Consider the following 17,072-nt stretch of genomic DNA (forward strand, 5'->3'; position numbering starts at 1 on the left):
CGGGGAAGCAGAGCTCAGAGGGACAGGGCACCGCGGAAGAAGGCAGAAGCATGGGCTGAAGACAGCACCAGGCCAGGCCCTGGGATCACGGGAACTCCTGCGCAGGGCCCAGCACTAAGGATTCTTGAATGAACCCGTGGCCAACCTACATTGTGTAAGTGGTATGTGCGACTGTGCGGTTCGCCTAGAAGACGCCTCGATGCCAAGACAGGAGGGCCTAGCCTTCAACCCAGAGTTCCATTGAAGCGCAGAGTTCAAGTCTCAAGGCCAAGACGCGCAGGAGGATGCTGCACATCTCCTCCCGCCAGGGTCAGTGAAGCCGGACCCAGGCAGCCTGGGACTCTGGAAACCTGGGAGGTCATGCGGCGCCCTGCCCACAAACTGCCTCCCTACCGTTGCACGCCCTTCGTACTAATCCACTCCAGACTCATGGATTCAGAACTAGGGCAGAGCGCAAGATGTTTAGAGAGGAACACGGACAGTAAGAGGAGGGAATATGGGAACTGAAGGAGGGCGCGCCCGTGCCCCGAATTGCCTCGGGGCAACCGGAATGAGTTAGCCTGGAGGCTGGGAAGAGAGAATGGGTCTAAGACCCTGTGCCAGATTCCCCTCTTTGAGCAGTTTCCAAGAGTTTGGTTTGCATTACCCCAAACCTCTGTGTGTGGGTTTGGTGTCCCTTGAGGGTTCCAGAGTGAGAGTTGGCAGGTCCCCGCCGGAGGCTGTACCTCTCTGCAGATATGAGCATTTCTGTCATTCCTTCCCCAAACCGTCGAGATGGCCCAGTGGAACTCGAATTGCCTGGCACATGGACCTCAGATCCCTGGCAGGCTCTGAGCGCAGAGCTCAAGTGAGTAGGGCTTTCCTGCGACTCTTGGAAACTCTCCCAGGACTGAACTAAAAAGCTCGTCTACTTTCTGGTACCCCAAGCTAAATGAAACCTCTTGCAGAGAAAACAGGGATAGCTGGCAGGACGGAGACGGGGCTGAGGCCGAGAAGAACGTAAAAACTGTGCACCTGCTCGGGAGCCCACGCAGAGGTGGCGTCATTGGCGCGTGGTCTATGCTCAGAGAAGCCAGGTTTCGGACCAGAGCCTAAGTGAATCAAGAGCGGGTGTGAGGATCAACGCTTCCAGAGCAGTTTATCTGCCTGGCAGGTTTCGATGGCTCCAACAGTCTGGTCGAGGGGTGCGCGTTTGGCTGCAGTACCATCTAATCCTCAGAGTGGCGCCGCATGGGATGGAAAAAAATTAAGGGTTTCAATCCTACACACCTGGTGTCACCACTTTTGGCAAGTCGCTTAGGCTTTCTCAACCTCACTTTCCTGACTGTAAAATGGGCGTAGTGACCACTTCTCTGAAGAGTGTGCTAAGGGTGAGAAAGGCTACGCGCCTTTCGAATTGTAAAAAGGAAAAGCAAAGCCTTCGCCTCAAACTTGATACACTACGTGCTAAAGAAAGACTCTCTCGCGCTGCCTCCTAGTTTTTACCTCCCCCACCGTCAACCCCTCCAAGCCCGCGGAGCGGTGAGCGTTTCTGGTCGGTCCTCCCCAGAGAGAGACTGGTGCAAAAGCCAATAAGCCTGGAACACACGCAGGTCTTGCTGGGCCTGGGACAATGGTTTCCATTTAATAAATATTTCCCCCAAGGGCATTTCACATCGGGCAGGCAATTATTCAAAGGAAACAGGCGTGCAGGTTGGCTCTGCGGGTTATTTCGTCCTCTTTACCCGAAGAATGCTCATCTGACGCAAGAAACGAGTCTCGCCTTCTCGCTGGGTGGGAAGAGGCGCTCGGGGACAAACCGACGCCGGATGCGGATACAGCCTGACGCTCCGCTCTGCTACAGAAGGGGCAACTGGAAGGCCCACACGCCCCGCCGCGCGCCGGCCGGCCTCCAGGCTGCCTTTCCGGTTTGGACAGATATGGAAGGAAAGTTGAAGATATAAAACACTAAATAATAACATAAATAGGAATCGTGATGGAAATCCCTTCCCCCGCTCCCTCCACGAAAGTGAAGAGCGGGTCGCGGTGCTCTTCAAGGTCCACAAACCAGGGTTTGAGAACTCTGCACTGCCGGACGCGAGGCCTTCCGGCATCGGCTTGGAACGCACGGCCGAGCTAGCCCGGGGCGCAGCGCTTCGCCCAGGCGCCGCATCCCAGGGCGCGCGGGTGGAGGCGGAGCAGCGTGGGCGTTCCGGGAGAAAGACGCCAAAGGACCTCCGAAGATATGGCGCCAAAAGTTTATTTCGCTTTTTCACCTGAGTTTAATCTACTCTTTTTCTCTTCCAGGGATCTTTGACAAGGGGGAAACTGCTGTCCTTGCATTTCGTGGCGAGGCTGTCCTATTTATCAACACGCACCCTCGGCTCGCTCTCTTTGCTGCCCTTTCCCCGGGTCTCTGTATTCGAAGTCCCAATTCTCCTTTGCACAACCGGGAAAGGAAACAGGCACTAAGAGTTTTATTTGTTGACAGTGCCAGAAATAATGTGGAAGCCAAGTCCCCAGTCCTCAGCTGGCCGCTCTGCTCGCTCCTCTCTGTCTCCCCCTCACACCTCACCCCGCCCCCACCAGTCGCGTTCCCCCTTTCCTCCGCCGGCGCGGGGCAGGTGCGCCCCCTTGCCTTCTCTGCTGCTGATTGGCGCCCAGGTTGGGGAGTCGCCGCCCCGCGCTTATGTCAGAGTGCGTGCCGCCCGGGCCCACCTCGCCTTTGAACTTCGCCGCTTTTGGCTCTCGTTCACCAGCCTCCCCGCATTCTCAGCCAGGTGCTGTGCTAAGGGAGGCAGCTCCGCGAAAGCCACGGGAGGGGGAGGGAGCCCAGGCGGTAGACACGGGAGAGAAGAGAACCAGAGAAGGCGAAGGTGGAGAGGGGGAGAAGGAGGAGCTTTTTGGCCCCGCCAGCAAATTACCTGGCCACTTAATCCCAGAGACTCCCGGATTTGGGCCCCAGCCTCCGGTGCCGGCAGCCCCGAGCCGGGCCGCCCTCTCCTCCCCCACCCTTCCTGCCCGCACTTGCCCCCCGGGGCCTGCCTGGGTGCCGAGACTGGCATGATCAGCTGAACTTTGAGGGGTTAGCGCTTCTCTCGGGCTTCCCCTCAGCAGTGCGGAGGCGAGGGGAGCGCAGAGCCCCCAGCTCAGGACGGACGCACAGGCAGACAGACAACCGCGCCCGAGCTCGCCTGCAGAGCCCCTGCACTCCCCACCCCCACCCGCCTAGCCTCCGGGACCATGTCCAAACCTTCAGACCACATCAAGCGACCCATGAACGCCTTCATGGTATGGTCCCGAGGCCAGCGGCGCAAGATGGCCCAGGAAAACCCCAAGATGCACAACTCAGAGATCAGCAAACGCCTAGGCGCCGAATGGAAGCTTCTGTCCGAGGCAGAGAAGCGGCCATACATCGACGAGGCCAAGAGGCTACGCGCCCAGCACATGAAGGAGCATCCTGACTACAAGTACCGGCCGCGGCGCAAACCCAAGAACCTGCTCAAGAAGGACAGGTATGTCTTCCCCCTGCCCTACCTGGGCGACACGGACCCGCTCAAGGCGGCCGGCTTGCCCGTGGGGGCCTCCGACGGCCTCCTGAGCGCGCCCGAGAAAGCCCGGGCCTTCTTGCCGCCCGCCTCGGCGCCCTACTCCCTGCTGGACCCCGCGCAGTTTAGCTCGAGCGCCATCCAGAAGATGGGTGAAGTGCCCCACACCTTGGCCACCGGCGCGCTGCCCTACGCGTCCACCCTGGGCTACCAGAACGGCGCCTTCGGCAGCCTGAGCTGCCCCAGCCAGCACACGCACACGCACCCGTCCCCCACCAACCCGGGCTACGTGGTGCCCTGTAACTGTACCGCCTGGTCTGCCTCCACCCTGCAGCCCCCCGTCGCCTACATCCTCTTCCCGGGCATGACCAAGACTGGCATAGACCCTTATTCGTCAGCCCACGCCACGGCCATGTAACCCCCAGCCCGGCCGCCAGACCTGGAGGGCGGCCTGGAAGCGGGGTCTGCACCCTGACCTCTGCGCCTAGCCGGGGCCTGCAGACGCCTCGGGGTCAGCCCTGCCGCCGCCCCCTACCCTACCCCAGACTCTGCTTCTCTCTTCCAGGGGGATGGTAGGGGCGTCCTCCCGGACCCAAGGCGCAGACAGGTGCCAGAAACTTGTGAACGTTATGACAGCTATACAGCTGCCCCTACCCTCACTGCCCCCAAACCAATCTCCGACTGTACCCCCTTTGGACAAAAAAAGTAGGCAGTTTTGCTTTATATGTCCCCTTCTCTCTCCTCTGATGGGCTTTGGACTCCAGAAATCCCAGATCTTGGTATTATATCTAGAATATGCATATATATTTTTTCTTCTGCACCCTGAAGATAAGAGTTAGCTGTGTCTCTGTGTTTTGCCATCAGACACAACTAGGTGCCATTTGCTCTTCATGTATGGGGGAAAAGGCTTACAAATTTAAAACTACAAAAAAGGGAAACATTTCTATTTAAAATCATGCTATGATAAGTGTTTGCTTCTTTAAAGGTAAAACAAAAGGACCCACCTGGTTATTTACTTTGTATAAAGCAGTGCTCCTAGACACCTAAGTTTACTTTTAGACAGAATGTCAGGTTAAGTCAGGAAGTAGAAAGTGAACAAAAATTAAAAGAATAAAAACCTCCTAAATGGTCATAAATGTTTTGACGATGTCTTGGAAATGTACCTAGAAGGATTTCACCTCCTTACACTGTTCATTTGTTGAACAAAGACGTTTTGAATAAAGACAATCTGTCATTGCAAAAAGTAACCTTTGACGTGCATAAAATCTGAAGTCAGGAGGCCAGGTCTGGGGCCGCGGGTCGGTGGCCCCGAGTCTGAGAGTGCATGGAGTGACTCTAATAGTGGCAGCAGGTGGCTGGCCTGCTGGCCGGGGGCAAGGGGGCCCAGAGTCTGGGAGTTGCCCCTATTGCCGCTCTGGATCCTCTTTTTGCCTTTAGAGGCTGGACAAAGGTATTCATCCCTGAGACGTCACTCCTTCCGTGCGTTCTTCACAAAGTGGTCAGACCACTTCAAGGAGCGAATGAACTAAGACAAAGGCTGACCCAGACCTCTGAGATCTGGGTGTATTGTCTTTTCTTAAACCAAACTCCAAAGGAATGGAGAGAAGCGCCGAGTCTACTGGAAACCAGTTGCGCGCCAAGCACCCCGTCCTGCGGTGGGTGTTTAATTAGTTCAATACATGGGGGGAAATCAGTGGAATCGATTTTTTTAAGGTGTTTGAAAACACTGCTGCTGGCTTTTCTGGGGATTTGGGGCTCGGTACTGGTTCCTAAGTTAAGAAATAAAAGTCTCAGAAACGCAGAAAAACTAGGTCCCAGCTGCGCGCTGTGGGAGACGTTTTACTAAGACCCCGCGGGAGCAAAGGGAAAAGGAAGGAGATAGGCAAGGAGTTTTTTTAAAAAATCACATAAAGGAGTTTAAAAAATCATAAAAATTAAATAACTCATAGCCCTTAGTGTTTAACGAACCAGAAAAAGAGCCCTTTTCTTTCCCGGCTGGGTGAATGTGAGCTTGAAGACTGCTGTTTTCCGTGGGGAGAAAGGAACTGCTGATGCTTTTCAACACAACTCTGTGAAACTTGTTCTCAAAATCCAAGGGTGCTCCCCCACCCCTCTACCCGCCTCCGGTCTCCCCGCCAAAGCCGTGCTCCTGCGTGTTTTTCTGTGGGTCGGGGGCTTTCCCGCGGCTCCGAGCCGGTGCGGGGTGGGGGTCGGGGGCAGCCTGACGGCTTGTCTGCTTTCGGCCGCTGTTGAGGGATTTGCGCGGTTGCCTCTGCCGTTTGCAAAGGAGTCGGTGGCTGGAAGTGCACGGGAAACGTTGTCAACAGACACCAAAGCCGAAACCCACGGATTAGCATATTGTCCTCAAAACAATTAGAAGTGTTTGAGGTGCTATTTGGAGCCTATTCATCCGAGCCCCTTTGTCAAAGGGGGATTTTCATTATGAAAAAAAAGTTAGCAGTTGTCCATCTGGCTGAGCTGAATAGCAAAGTGATCCGTGTTGTATATGCTTTTCTCATTAAGAGCTCTTTTGAGACCGATGTTAGAATTAAATGGTATAACACAATTAACATACACGGGCGCTGAATAAGAGGGGACGCCTATAAATAATAGATAGATAAATAAATGAGCGATCAGACGAAGGTAAACAAAGGCGGGCCGGGGGACGTGTGGGGGGAGGCCGGGCGGGCTGCGCCACGCTTACTTAGCATCACAAAACCCTCTTACAAATCGAGACAATTAGGAAGTGACTTGCCTCTGGTGGCCGTCCGGTCTGGGGGCTCTGGGCGCTTCGGGAAGGCCCCTCCTCCCGCCCCCTGGGAAGACCAGGAGGCCTAGAGCCGAGGCGCCGCGGTTTCGCCGTCTGATATAACCCCAACTGACAGTCCTGTCAGCCGCTCTGATCTCCCTCATAGCTCAGTGTCCCTTAACATCTCCTAAGATGAGACTTACAGGGGTCTGGGGATCGCCCCGCAGAGCCCGGCGCACCAGCGCCCTGCGTGCACGAGTGCCCCGGCCCGAGGGGGGACCCCGCGCGCACCGCCCCAACGGGGGTTCGCGCCCAGCCGACTCCGGGGCGGGGTTAGGCTGGGAAGAGGCACCAGGTGGGCACGAGCGGCGGAAGCTCAAAAACGGAAACCAAGCTTCCAGATTGCTCCCGGCCCTGGGGACCGAGAAGGGAGGTCCGGGAAACCGGGTTGCGCAGTAGTGAGGAGGCGCTGTGTGCCCGCGGCTGGTGACAGACTTCTCTCTAGCCGCAGAGAGCGGGGCCCCAGCGCAGGTCCCGGGACCTGAAGCCACAGACCTGCCTCGGGCCCTTTCTGCCTGCCACACCTGGTCTCCCCCCTTCCCGTCGGGCTGTGTCCAGCCGGCTGCCCGCCTCGGGCCGGCCCGGCCTCGCCGGCAGGGGCCTGCTGCCGCCCAGCCTCCGCGCCCCGGGCCGCAGGGCCGCCCCGACAAACCGCCGAACTCCTCCCCGTCACGCCGCTGACAGGGGCCGCCGACTGACTTTGAAGTCAGGTGCAGACAAAAAGAAATCCCCTGGGGGTGTGGGGAGGGGGCAGTCCCTGTCAAACCTGTTTGCTCACAACTGTCTCTTTCTTTCAAGAAAATCATTAAAGCAGACCTGTAGGGAGAGGAGCCCCGCCCGCCCGAGCCGAGGAGAGCCGCTTCTCCCGAGCGCGCCGCGCGGAGCAGAGCGCAGGGCGAGGTGCCCTCCGCACACCCTCGGCGGCGTCGGGAGGACGCCAACGCTGGGCGCGCGGGGCGCCCGGGTCCCCTCTGCGCTGGGCGCGCGGGCCGCTTCCCCGGAGTCCCGGCCTTTTCCGGGCTCCAGGGAGGGCCCGGGCCTCTCTCCTGCGGGTGCGATTGCTTCCAGGGGACAAAACAATTTGACCCAAATGCTTGCCGCGCTCGCCCCACCTCTCCTCTGCTGGGACCGCGGAGACCTGACCAACACTCTGCTTGGGACCGCAGCGGGAGGCGCTGGCGTGGCAGAGGCAGAGTTGTTTGGGTTTTAGTTAGACTTTCTTTTTTAAACCTTGGCAGCCAGTTGGCTCAGGGGCACACTGGGCACATCTTCTGGGAGCTGCAGGATCGTTGGCTCCTTTCCACTCTTGGCCTCTCGTGAAGAGCTTCTGCAGCTTTTCACGCGCTTCCCCAGCTTTGGATCCGACTCCAAAGACCTTTAATTCCCTTCAGTTTTCTAGTTTTTCCACTTAAATATCAATTTCCTTAGAACCACTAACTTTCTAGATAGGAAAGATCAGCTACTTAGAGTAAATCATGCTGAGGTGTGACTGACTGACATCTGAGACCCCCCCCCAACATTTGCATTTTAAGACAGGATCTAGATAACCTCCGGGGATCTCCGGTCATCTAAAGCAGGGTGATATTTCAGTCAGGAGAGGCCTAGGGGACTTTCATTACATTGCACCATCTAGAGAAGCATCTCCCGCGTGGGCAGCCTCTCTGCAGAGATCCGACATTGCCAGCGCCCGGAAAACTTGGCGAGCGGTGGCGCCAGGACTGTCCTCGAGGACAGCGGTTTCCTTTGCTCCTCCCCAGCTCAGGCCTTGTCACCATTGTTCAAGCGGACAATGCAATTCAAGTCATTTGAATTTGAATATCACGTAATTCACAAGATTCGCGTTAAGAACTCTAATCTCTTTATTTGCTGAGCTGATTGTGCGTGTGTACGAGGGGGAGAGAGGAAGAAAGACAGAGGCAGAAGGGGCCCATTAGATTTGGGTGCAGGAGATGCCGGGGCCAGTGCTTCGTGCTTCCGCGGAGGGCGCGCGCCCTCTTAGCCTCTGGCCCTGCCCGGGCCCTGGAGACCCTCGCAGACCCTACTGTGGGAGCGCGACTTGGGCAGATTTCTTCTTGGCGCCACGGGGATGGGACTTGTCCTGGAACCAGAACCAAGAAGGGTTGGCGCTGGGCTGCTGCTGAGTAACTAAGAAAAAAATGAAGTCGGGGTGGGGGCCGCTGGAAATCCTAGGGTGTCGACGCGGAACGAGAGACTCGCCATCGCTCCCGCCTAATCCCGGCTCTGTGCGCGCCCAGGGACCGAGGCTTGGTGGTGTTCGCCCCGGCACTGGGAAGGGGAGTGAAGGTGGAAAAGAGGGAGCCTCGACACCCCCTCCTCCCCCAGTCCCCGGTACTGCGTCCGGCTAAGCCGTCAGCCGCGGACTCTTGGCCAGTTCCTGGGGCCCGGGTGTGGTAGTTGCGCTCTCGGGAGCGGGAAAGGCCCCGAGCCCGGGACCTTCTTGGGCGGCATCCCCAGGTTCTCTGTCCTCTTCGCTCGAATCCCTGCGCTGGGCATCCTCTCCGATCCCCAAAAGGTCCCAAGAATTTGATCTGAGTTAGAGAAGGGAGCAGGTGCCCAGATGGGACGGAGACGGAAGGGAATCCGCAAGTTTTCTCCCGGCTACAAAGTGGAAGAGTTGCACAACTCTGGCGGCCAGTGGCCATTTCCAAACTTTTTCACTTTCGAATCGAGAGGAGCAGCAGTTTATATGGGATCCGTGCCTTCGGGGCAGGGATGGAAGCGACCTTAGAAAAATTCTGCCAGCCGGCCGGGCCGCACTCGGTCGAGAGTAGGGATGAGACGAAAGAGCAGACCAGACGGACCCGTGCGGGGCGACCGGCCGCACTAGGGCGCGGGGGCCCCTGCGGCCTCCAGGCCTCAGCGCCGTCTGCTGCTCCCGGCTCCAGAGCTCAACCTCTCCTGGTGCCTCGGGGCCCAGCCGCACCTCTGAGCCCAGAGGCTTTGCGGGCGCTAGAGCTTCCCGGAGCACGAGCGGAGGTGGGCTTGAGGCGCACGCTGGGTTCCGCGGGAGCGCACCCGCCTAGCTGGCGGAGGGCGGAGAGCCGAGCGTCCCGAGAACCGCTAAGCGGCTCCCGACTTCCAGTAGCCGGGCCAAGGCCCCGCGGGCTCTCCGGACGCCCCGCCCGGGGACCGAGGGAGGAAGGAGAGGGAAGGGAGGGAGCCGAGGGCCGAGGCGCACGCCGCTGGTCGCCGTTAGCCCGGCACCCCCCGTGGCGCGGAGAGTCAATGGGATTTGCACACTCGAGGTGTAACAGCATTACTGCATTAATTACCATTTCCATTTCACGTCCAGATTGTTTACTTATCTGCGGGAAACATATGTCGGGAGAAGTTCACATTCCGGATTCTGCTCCGCTGCCCAAGGTGCAATTCCGGGGAGGCGGCGAGGGGGAGGGGAGGGCTTCAGATTTTTTATTACACCCTCTAGCCTTATCTGCCGCTGTAAATTATGAGGATCCTCCATTGAGCGGCATATGGAGATTATATACTTTTTTGAATATCGTTTCCCAAAGCCTGCAGATTTTCACTTTGAAATGAAACAATCCTCCACCGGCTCCCCCGGGGTCGTGCTCCTGCTGCCCCCCCCCCCCCCCCCCCCCAAGCCCCTGCGGCCCGGGGGACCCTTTCTTCAGGGCCGCGCGCGCACCCACATCCCCAATGCCGCGGTCAACGCCCAGCGGAGGCCTGTTTCCCAGGATCCGAAATAACGTCTCGGGGAAAACCCATCCTTGGGGATTAGAGAACCAAGGCGGCGCCCCTTCTCTGTTTTCTGCACCTTGACCCCGGACTTCTTCTGACCAGTTTGCGGCTTTTTTTCATTTTGGATACCCGCATAGACGCGAGCCCACTTCTGCCCTCTTCATACGCTGGGCGGCTCCAAACCGGAGGCGAGGGCTGAGGCGTCTACGCCTGCCCACAGCAGCGAGCCTAGCACTCACGCACCTCAAAGCTTCCCAGGCGCAGTGATCTTGGGACCGGCAATTTTGACTCCTTTGTTTGGGGAGAGGTGGAGGTGGCGGGGAATGAGCCCCCGCTTGAGACCGCTTATTGTAAACCCGGAACGGAAATCCTGCGTAGAAGGCAAGTGCCTCCCCGCTCCGGCATAAGCAGGACCTACCAGAGCAGCGCAGACCGAATCCCATCTGTCTTATCTCTCCGAGACTCCTTTCAGGCTGAGATCAGAGAGGGAGGGAAAAGGAAGAGAGAATCATTGTTCTTCTTCTTTTTTTAATTTAATATACTAAGCCACCCGTTCAGGTCATTTATATGCTTAATTTAGTGATAAAAGTCAATAAGCAGAATCACAGGATTCTCCCCTCTTTCTATTTCTTTTGACCACATTTTCCCACAGTAATTGGTAAAACAGTAAAATATGTATGCCTTTGTTTTTTTCCGTTCAATGCTTTGTCGCAATGCAATTACAATAGGTGTGCTTTTTGTAATGTAATTTGTTTGCTTTTTTTTAAGGACGTAAGGAAAAAAGTACGCCTTTTATGAGATTATTTTTTATCTTTTTCGGGTTTCGGTTTGCAGGATTACACTCACTCATATGTAGACTCACTCTCAAAAACCAAATTCAGAAATTTCCTTGAAATGCCCGTTTTTATGTTTCTAAATATCCCGTGGGAAACCTATTGTGATGCTAGACCAAGAACAATTAAGTGGACCAAAGCAATGCAATTAAGGCAGAGAAAAAGTAAAACAAAAGAATGGGGAAATAAACAGATTCTTTTCCATTAAGTGTTGTTTTGGGATTTCTAATTTTTTCAAGACCTCTAAGGAAATTGTGAGGTGTCACTTCTCTCTTCTGGGTCTATCTGTAATTGAATCTAGGTCACTATTCTAAAGCAAGAAAAGTCGGCTTCCCACTTTCCTACATCAGGCTGAAATTTGGGGGAGGGACAAGGGTCTTGCAATTTCATTTAAAATGTAATGGTGGATGAACTGATAAGCAAATAGGGAGAAAAGAGTCTGCTTAAAAGAAAAAAAAAAAGGCATGGTTTTAATATGCTCCAGATGGGGGGAAATGATTTACATGAGAGTTTATTTCCTCTTTGCTGATATGAAAGAATTACAGATACAAAACCCACTGATCTATAGAATAAAAAAAGAAAAGAAATGTTATTTTCCTGTAAAGGTGTCAGTTCATTTATATTCATTTAACCATCCATCCATCAATTCACTTTCTCACTCCTTGCACAGTCTCTCTGGCTGTTAAACCTTCTCCTACTGATACACTTTACTAGAATATGCAATGAAGTTTTCTTTCTTTAAAATAACGTGGGATTGAGATGAAGTAGGTAAAGATAGGTGAAGAGGAAAGGTTTTGTTGTTGTTTTTAAGTATCCCCGATAATTTAACATTATGATTTTAGGGCAAAATTTTAACCATATTCACCCTTCATTCTTGCTGCCGTTTGAACACATGTAGTGTGCCTGGAAGATTATATGCAGAGAATATGCAATTATTTTTCCATAAAATATGCATGCAGTAGAAAGACATTTATCAGTTGAAAACCTTTCTGTAACATAGAAATGTACCAAAGGACGAATCCTTACGTGTAGTCAGATGTTGGGTCAATAAGGCATTGTTTCATTAAAATAGCTGTTATGGGTACGAGCAAGTTCACATTTCCCTGAGGATCTTCTGCTTGGTCAAGGTATGAGCAGCATCACATCTTTTGTGTTAAAAAGTGCCAGGTCTAAATAATTGTGTAGTAAAATTTGCATATATCAAGAAAGAAATGAGAGGTGCTGTCATTTGGGGGCTTCCAAGTGGAGGAGAAGATAATTTAAGACTAGGTTTTACTTTTCTTGGAATCAAAGATGATGACCAGCATGACAGACGCTTTCTCCATATTCACCCAAATAAGGGGGTGATATAGTGTCGTGCCCTGTTTCAGTGTCAGCCAAATGCATGATTGGAGATTTACAGGTCTAAGTGAGGACAAGACAACCATCAACATCTGATGATGGTTTTCACAAGTAAGAAAAACTGTAAATGCAGTCTCACAGGATGAAGCTTCTCCACACTGAAGACTAACTCTTTAGGTCTTTTTCCTTTTCTTATTCCTTCTCCTCCTCTTGTTTAGTTTTCCTTTTTGAAATGTGAATACTGCTGTCAGATGAGAAATTTCCTTCGTAGGTCTTCATAAATTATCAACACCATTCTTCATCGTGTCTGGTTCTTCCTGCTCTCGCCTCCTCCTGCGGTAATGCATTTTCTTACCCATCTAATTTTTAACCAAATAAACTGAACATCAAGCAAAAGGAGTAACAGTTTGAACTTGAACTGTCTCGTGTATATTCCTTACTTCAAACTCTATAGATTCATTTGGAAGGAGTGCTTATAATACAAAGCAGCTGGATAAAAGGATACTTTTAAGACATTTTAGAATTTCTCCTTAACATTGTCTTTTACCTCCTGGGTTCCCTGAAATGTTTGTGATACCTAATAAGAAGAATCCTTTTGCTTTGAGTTATCTTTAGAATGGAATTGACAAGAGAAAAGCTGAAGGCCTGAAGGTTTGTCTTCTGTAGAAGAGGTGAGCTGAACTTTTCTCTGTCCTAATATACTTGTGGTTTTCAGTGAGCTGTTCACATGTTTGTATAAATGGGTTACACTCTGAACTACTATGAGCCCAAACAAGGTGTAAATACAAATGACTCCCTGTCTGCTGCTGTGGCAGCTCTAGCTGGCACCTGGGTTCAGATCTGCCTGGTTACCACAGGCTCGGGAAACTCCAAGTGTATCACGCAATTATATGAGTGTCCATGGCTAGCTTGTTAGGTAGAGAGGATTGCAATCAGATGGGAGGTCAACCTGCTGTCAAATTAACAACCTTAGCTCCTTTGCAGCTGGTTGAAGTTACTCCAGCATTTCTTTTATGAAAACATATTTTACAATAAATGGGTGAAACGGGTAATGATAGAGGTGGGTTTGGATTTTTTGTTTGAAGAAGAGGATTTCCAATAACAAATCTGAAGCCAAGCCTTGTGATTAGGACTCTCTGCCATAGCCCCATCTTTCCACAGGTGGCCTCTTCTGGTGCTCTCCTGGCACACCAAGATGCCTGCCTCTTTGGGGGCAGCCTCTTGCTCTCCCATGTCAACTCTTAGGGGACTTTCTACAGGGACATTTTATTCTTGTCTTCTTTTCTTTTTTTAATGAAATAGAAATTAGATTATCTCCACTATCCACCATTGTGTAAAATGATGAACATCTGAGTCATCAAACCTGGTGAGAGAAGGAGCCCTCATCCCCTTATGAGACAATCTGGAGGAAAACAGGTAAATCTGATTTGTGACAAACTGTTGCCAAAATGAAAGTTACCATTATGACTTCATTCTTCTTGGTTGGGGAGGGCTCAAAAGTAGTATAAACTCAGAGAGAAAAAAAAAATCTTTGGATTGAGACCAAAAGCAATATGTATTAATTGCTATCTTCTGATCATACTCTGAGTTTCACCTAGATGTCAAAACAGCATTCCTTTAGCTAATAAGGGGGGAACAAATTGAAAAGACCTTGCTTCATGAATGCATTTGTCAACCCTTTATGGTTCAAATGCCTTACTCTTCTGAATGGGCAGTTAATCTCCACAACCCAGAGGAACCCTGAACCCTCAGGCTAAGGTTCCACACCACTGTCAAGGAAACAGGGTGGGACAGGGATGATGCAGGAGCGGCATGCCACTGCCCATTAATCACGAAAGTCCTAGTAACTGGGCTTTAGTCCCCTGCTGATGGTATCAGCTTCACTCATATGCTCTTTCCCTGGATAAGGGAGGACAGCATCAAAAGCTCTCACTGTCTCACCAGGAGAAATACACGATGCTGGAAGATGCAAAAGCGGGAGGATGATCAGACCAGCCTGGAAGACTCCCAGAGCCCAGGGAAGCTGTTGCCTGGCGTGGAAGCCAAAGTCTGAGCACCAAGCCTCAGAACATTCATTTAATTAAGTCCCTGGCTTAGATGCAGAAAAAGAAGTCAGGCAACTTTATTTTCCTCCAAGGGGCACTGACTGTGCCCGGATTGGTGGGTAGAACAGTCCATTGGATGCAAATGGGTAAGATTTGATCTCTTTGAAATCAGTGACCGAGAGAAAAGCCAACATTGTCAACCATGTTTAGGTACCATCTCAGCTAGTGAATTAAATTAGATTACTTTTTCTTTCAAAAAATGTGTGTTAGGGATATGTTTTAATTGATTGTATTTCTTTCCAGGACTCTGAAGATTTGTCTCCATCTTCCCTGGGAGACACACTCTGTTTGCAATAAGAGAGAGAGCCACGATCATTTATTAGATGGATGTTAACTGAGCAGTCCGTGCAAAGAAGTGTGTGAGCCTTCAATACTCCATCTTGTTAAATCCTCCCCAAAGCACCAGGAGGTAGGTACTGCTATTCCCCCTATTTCACATAGGAAACTGAGGCTCAGAGACATTAAGTTACTCGCTCAAGGGCTCACAGCCCTCACAGTAGAACTGCTATACCAATGCTCACTGTCTTCCTATAAAGTCAAGGAGTCATTGGAGCAGGGTAAAGGAGGGAGCAGAGGGTCCATGGAATTCACAGCTGGGGATGAGACCAAGGAAGAGGAGAAAAGGTAGAGTTTCGGGGTAAAGTAGAGAAGCAGCAACAGTTTCCCATCCTCAGGTGAATGGGTAGAATATGCAGAATCTAAATGGATAATTGGCATCTCTTGTCACTGTGGGTGGAGCCCTCTTACGAGTTGGGCCTACATTGTTTCAGCCTTACTGGCCCAAGTCTCACTGGCTGCTTCCAAATCTTGCAGACACGGCCAGGGGCCAGGACATCACCAAGCTGAGCCTGAATCATCACAGATTTGGAGGGCCACATCCACAGACACAGATTTCCTACAGAGCTGACCAGATGAGCCCCCAGCCCCTTCCAGACTCACTCCATGATGCGCTCACTCCAGAGGGTCCGCCTATGCCAGGAAGTTTAACAATTAAAGGTATAGTGTGTTGGGATGGAAAACAAAAATATTTACCCAAATCCTGCCTCTCATTCTCCTGCTCCCAGTCAGATTTAGTAAATCCGTTACCCTTATCATGCCCTTGAACTCCTCAGCCAGATAATTGGAATCTGCCCAGCCTCTGTGTCTTTGCCTGAAGATGGGAACACTTTTTTGCTTGCTCATCCTGCACTGAACTCTTGCATATCAACCATGGTGGTTTTCCATACCAAGTGGTTTTTCATTTCCTTGCTCATTATAGTTTGCATTTGTCACATCTTTCTGGGAAGATCAAAGCTTGCCATAAACAAAAAGATACTGATCACAGTATTTAAGGCAATATCAGAACTTTCCAGAGCTCCTCAGTTGTCAGCCCCTCCTTTGGGCACAACTTTTGCGGAATTACTCTGAAACGTGCTCCTTTCCCCTTCTCCTTCCGGTTTTAGAATCACACCCCTGGTTGGAATACAGACAATTCCTAACAAGTCACATAAAAAATGAATGTGTGAAGACAGAAGAGGGCGTCCATGGAGAAGTGAGGGGCAGAACCCTGTGAGCAAGATTTGGTAATTTTATGGAAATCTTAAAAGGAGGTTTGAAATGCTATTGGCTTTACTAAGACTTTTATTCATGAACTGCAATTGATGACATGATCATTTATGCAAATGATGGTTTTGTACCTAAGGACTGCAGATCAGTGGGTGTGTGTTTTGGGCAGGTTTCTCAATAACGTTGACAGGAAGACCTGATGGAGGCTGGGGGGATTCGGGGGTAGAGGAGAGGGCGTACCACGGAGAGCAATGAAAAGAAAGGCTGAGTGCTGGTCCTGGTCCCTGCCCTTTGATAAGGGGCAGGTCAGAGCTGGCCAATTTCCTTCTTTCAAGTATCACCTTCACAATTTTGGTCACATCCATCTGTAATATTATTTACTTTATATTTTTCTTTAAGTTGACTCATTTTTTTCACTTTAGCCTATGATTATGTACACGATCATGTACATGAATCATGAGTTTGGTAGTACTAATTGAAATTAAAATTTTTCCCCTGTGACAGTCATAATTATCTCAACTCATACACTTTGGGAAACACTGATCTAAACAGCTCACTTTCCCACAGAGGAAAATGAAGAAAGATCAGAGGAGTGAAGTGGTTAGTCCAAATCACACATTCTGACCACAGGAAAGGCTAGCCTGTAGCCCAAGTCTGTTAGATGTTGGCCCAGCACTCTTTCCTTTTATTTCTCTCATTTCTCTCAGAGGCTCAAAGAAAGCATAAGGCAATTAACACTTTCTCTTGAAGGAAGAAAGACTGGAGGATTCACCAGGTTCTCTCATAAAGTTTAAATGCTTTCTTGGTAGCGCTAAGCCTTATCTCCTTGTTCAGAAAGTCTTCAGCCTACGAATTATATTGTTTCAAAGAACACATTTCCATTAGAATTGGGAGAAAGAGGGATCTGAACTGGCTTTTGAGAGCCAGGGGCTGCCCATCCCCTAAGAAGGTCAGCTGGGCAGGAGATGCAGGAAGGGAAGAGAAAGACCGCTAACCATAAGCAGTCCAGTCGTGGGCAGCCACCAGAGTCTGTGCCATGTAAAGAGTTAGCGCGTCCGGGGATGCAGTCTGGGCAGTCGGCCGGGGTCTAGGGCTGCACCGCCCCGCCTGCCCAACTTCCCTGGATATCTGTTTTAACTTGGAGCACCTTGTAGTCTAAGAGGGCTGAATTCTTAATCTATGGCCTCACAAA

General features: G+C 51.6%; 1 protein-coding gene across 1 annotated transcript; it reads left to right on the plus strand.

Annotated features, from left to right (window-relative positions):
* Positions 1–3,222: 3,222 nt before the first annotated feature.
* SOX14 (SRY-box transcription factor 14) lies at positions 3,223–3,945 on the plus strand. The gene has a single exon (XM_046655692.1). The coding sequence runs from the start codon at positions 3,223–3,225 to the stop codon at positions 3,943–3,945; it is 723 nt and encodes a 240-aa protein (XP_046511648.1).
* Positions 3,946–17,072: the final 13,127 nt, after the last annotated feature.

Source organism: Equus quagga, chromosome 1 (genome assembly GCF_021613505.1).
Source record: "Equus quagga isolate Etosha38 chromosome 1, UCLA_HA_Equagga_1.0, whole genome shotgun sequence".
Classification (NCBI taxonomy): Eukaryota; Metazoa; Chordata; class Mammalia; order Perissodactyla; family Equidae; genus Equus; species Equus quagga.

Excerpts from the sequence above, each read along its gene's own strand:
- SOX14 (XM_046655692.1), top strand. The coding sequence starts at position 3,223 with ATGTCCAAACCTTCAGACCACATCAAGCGACCCATGAACGCCTTCATG.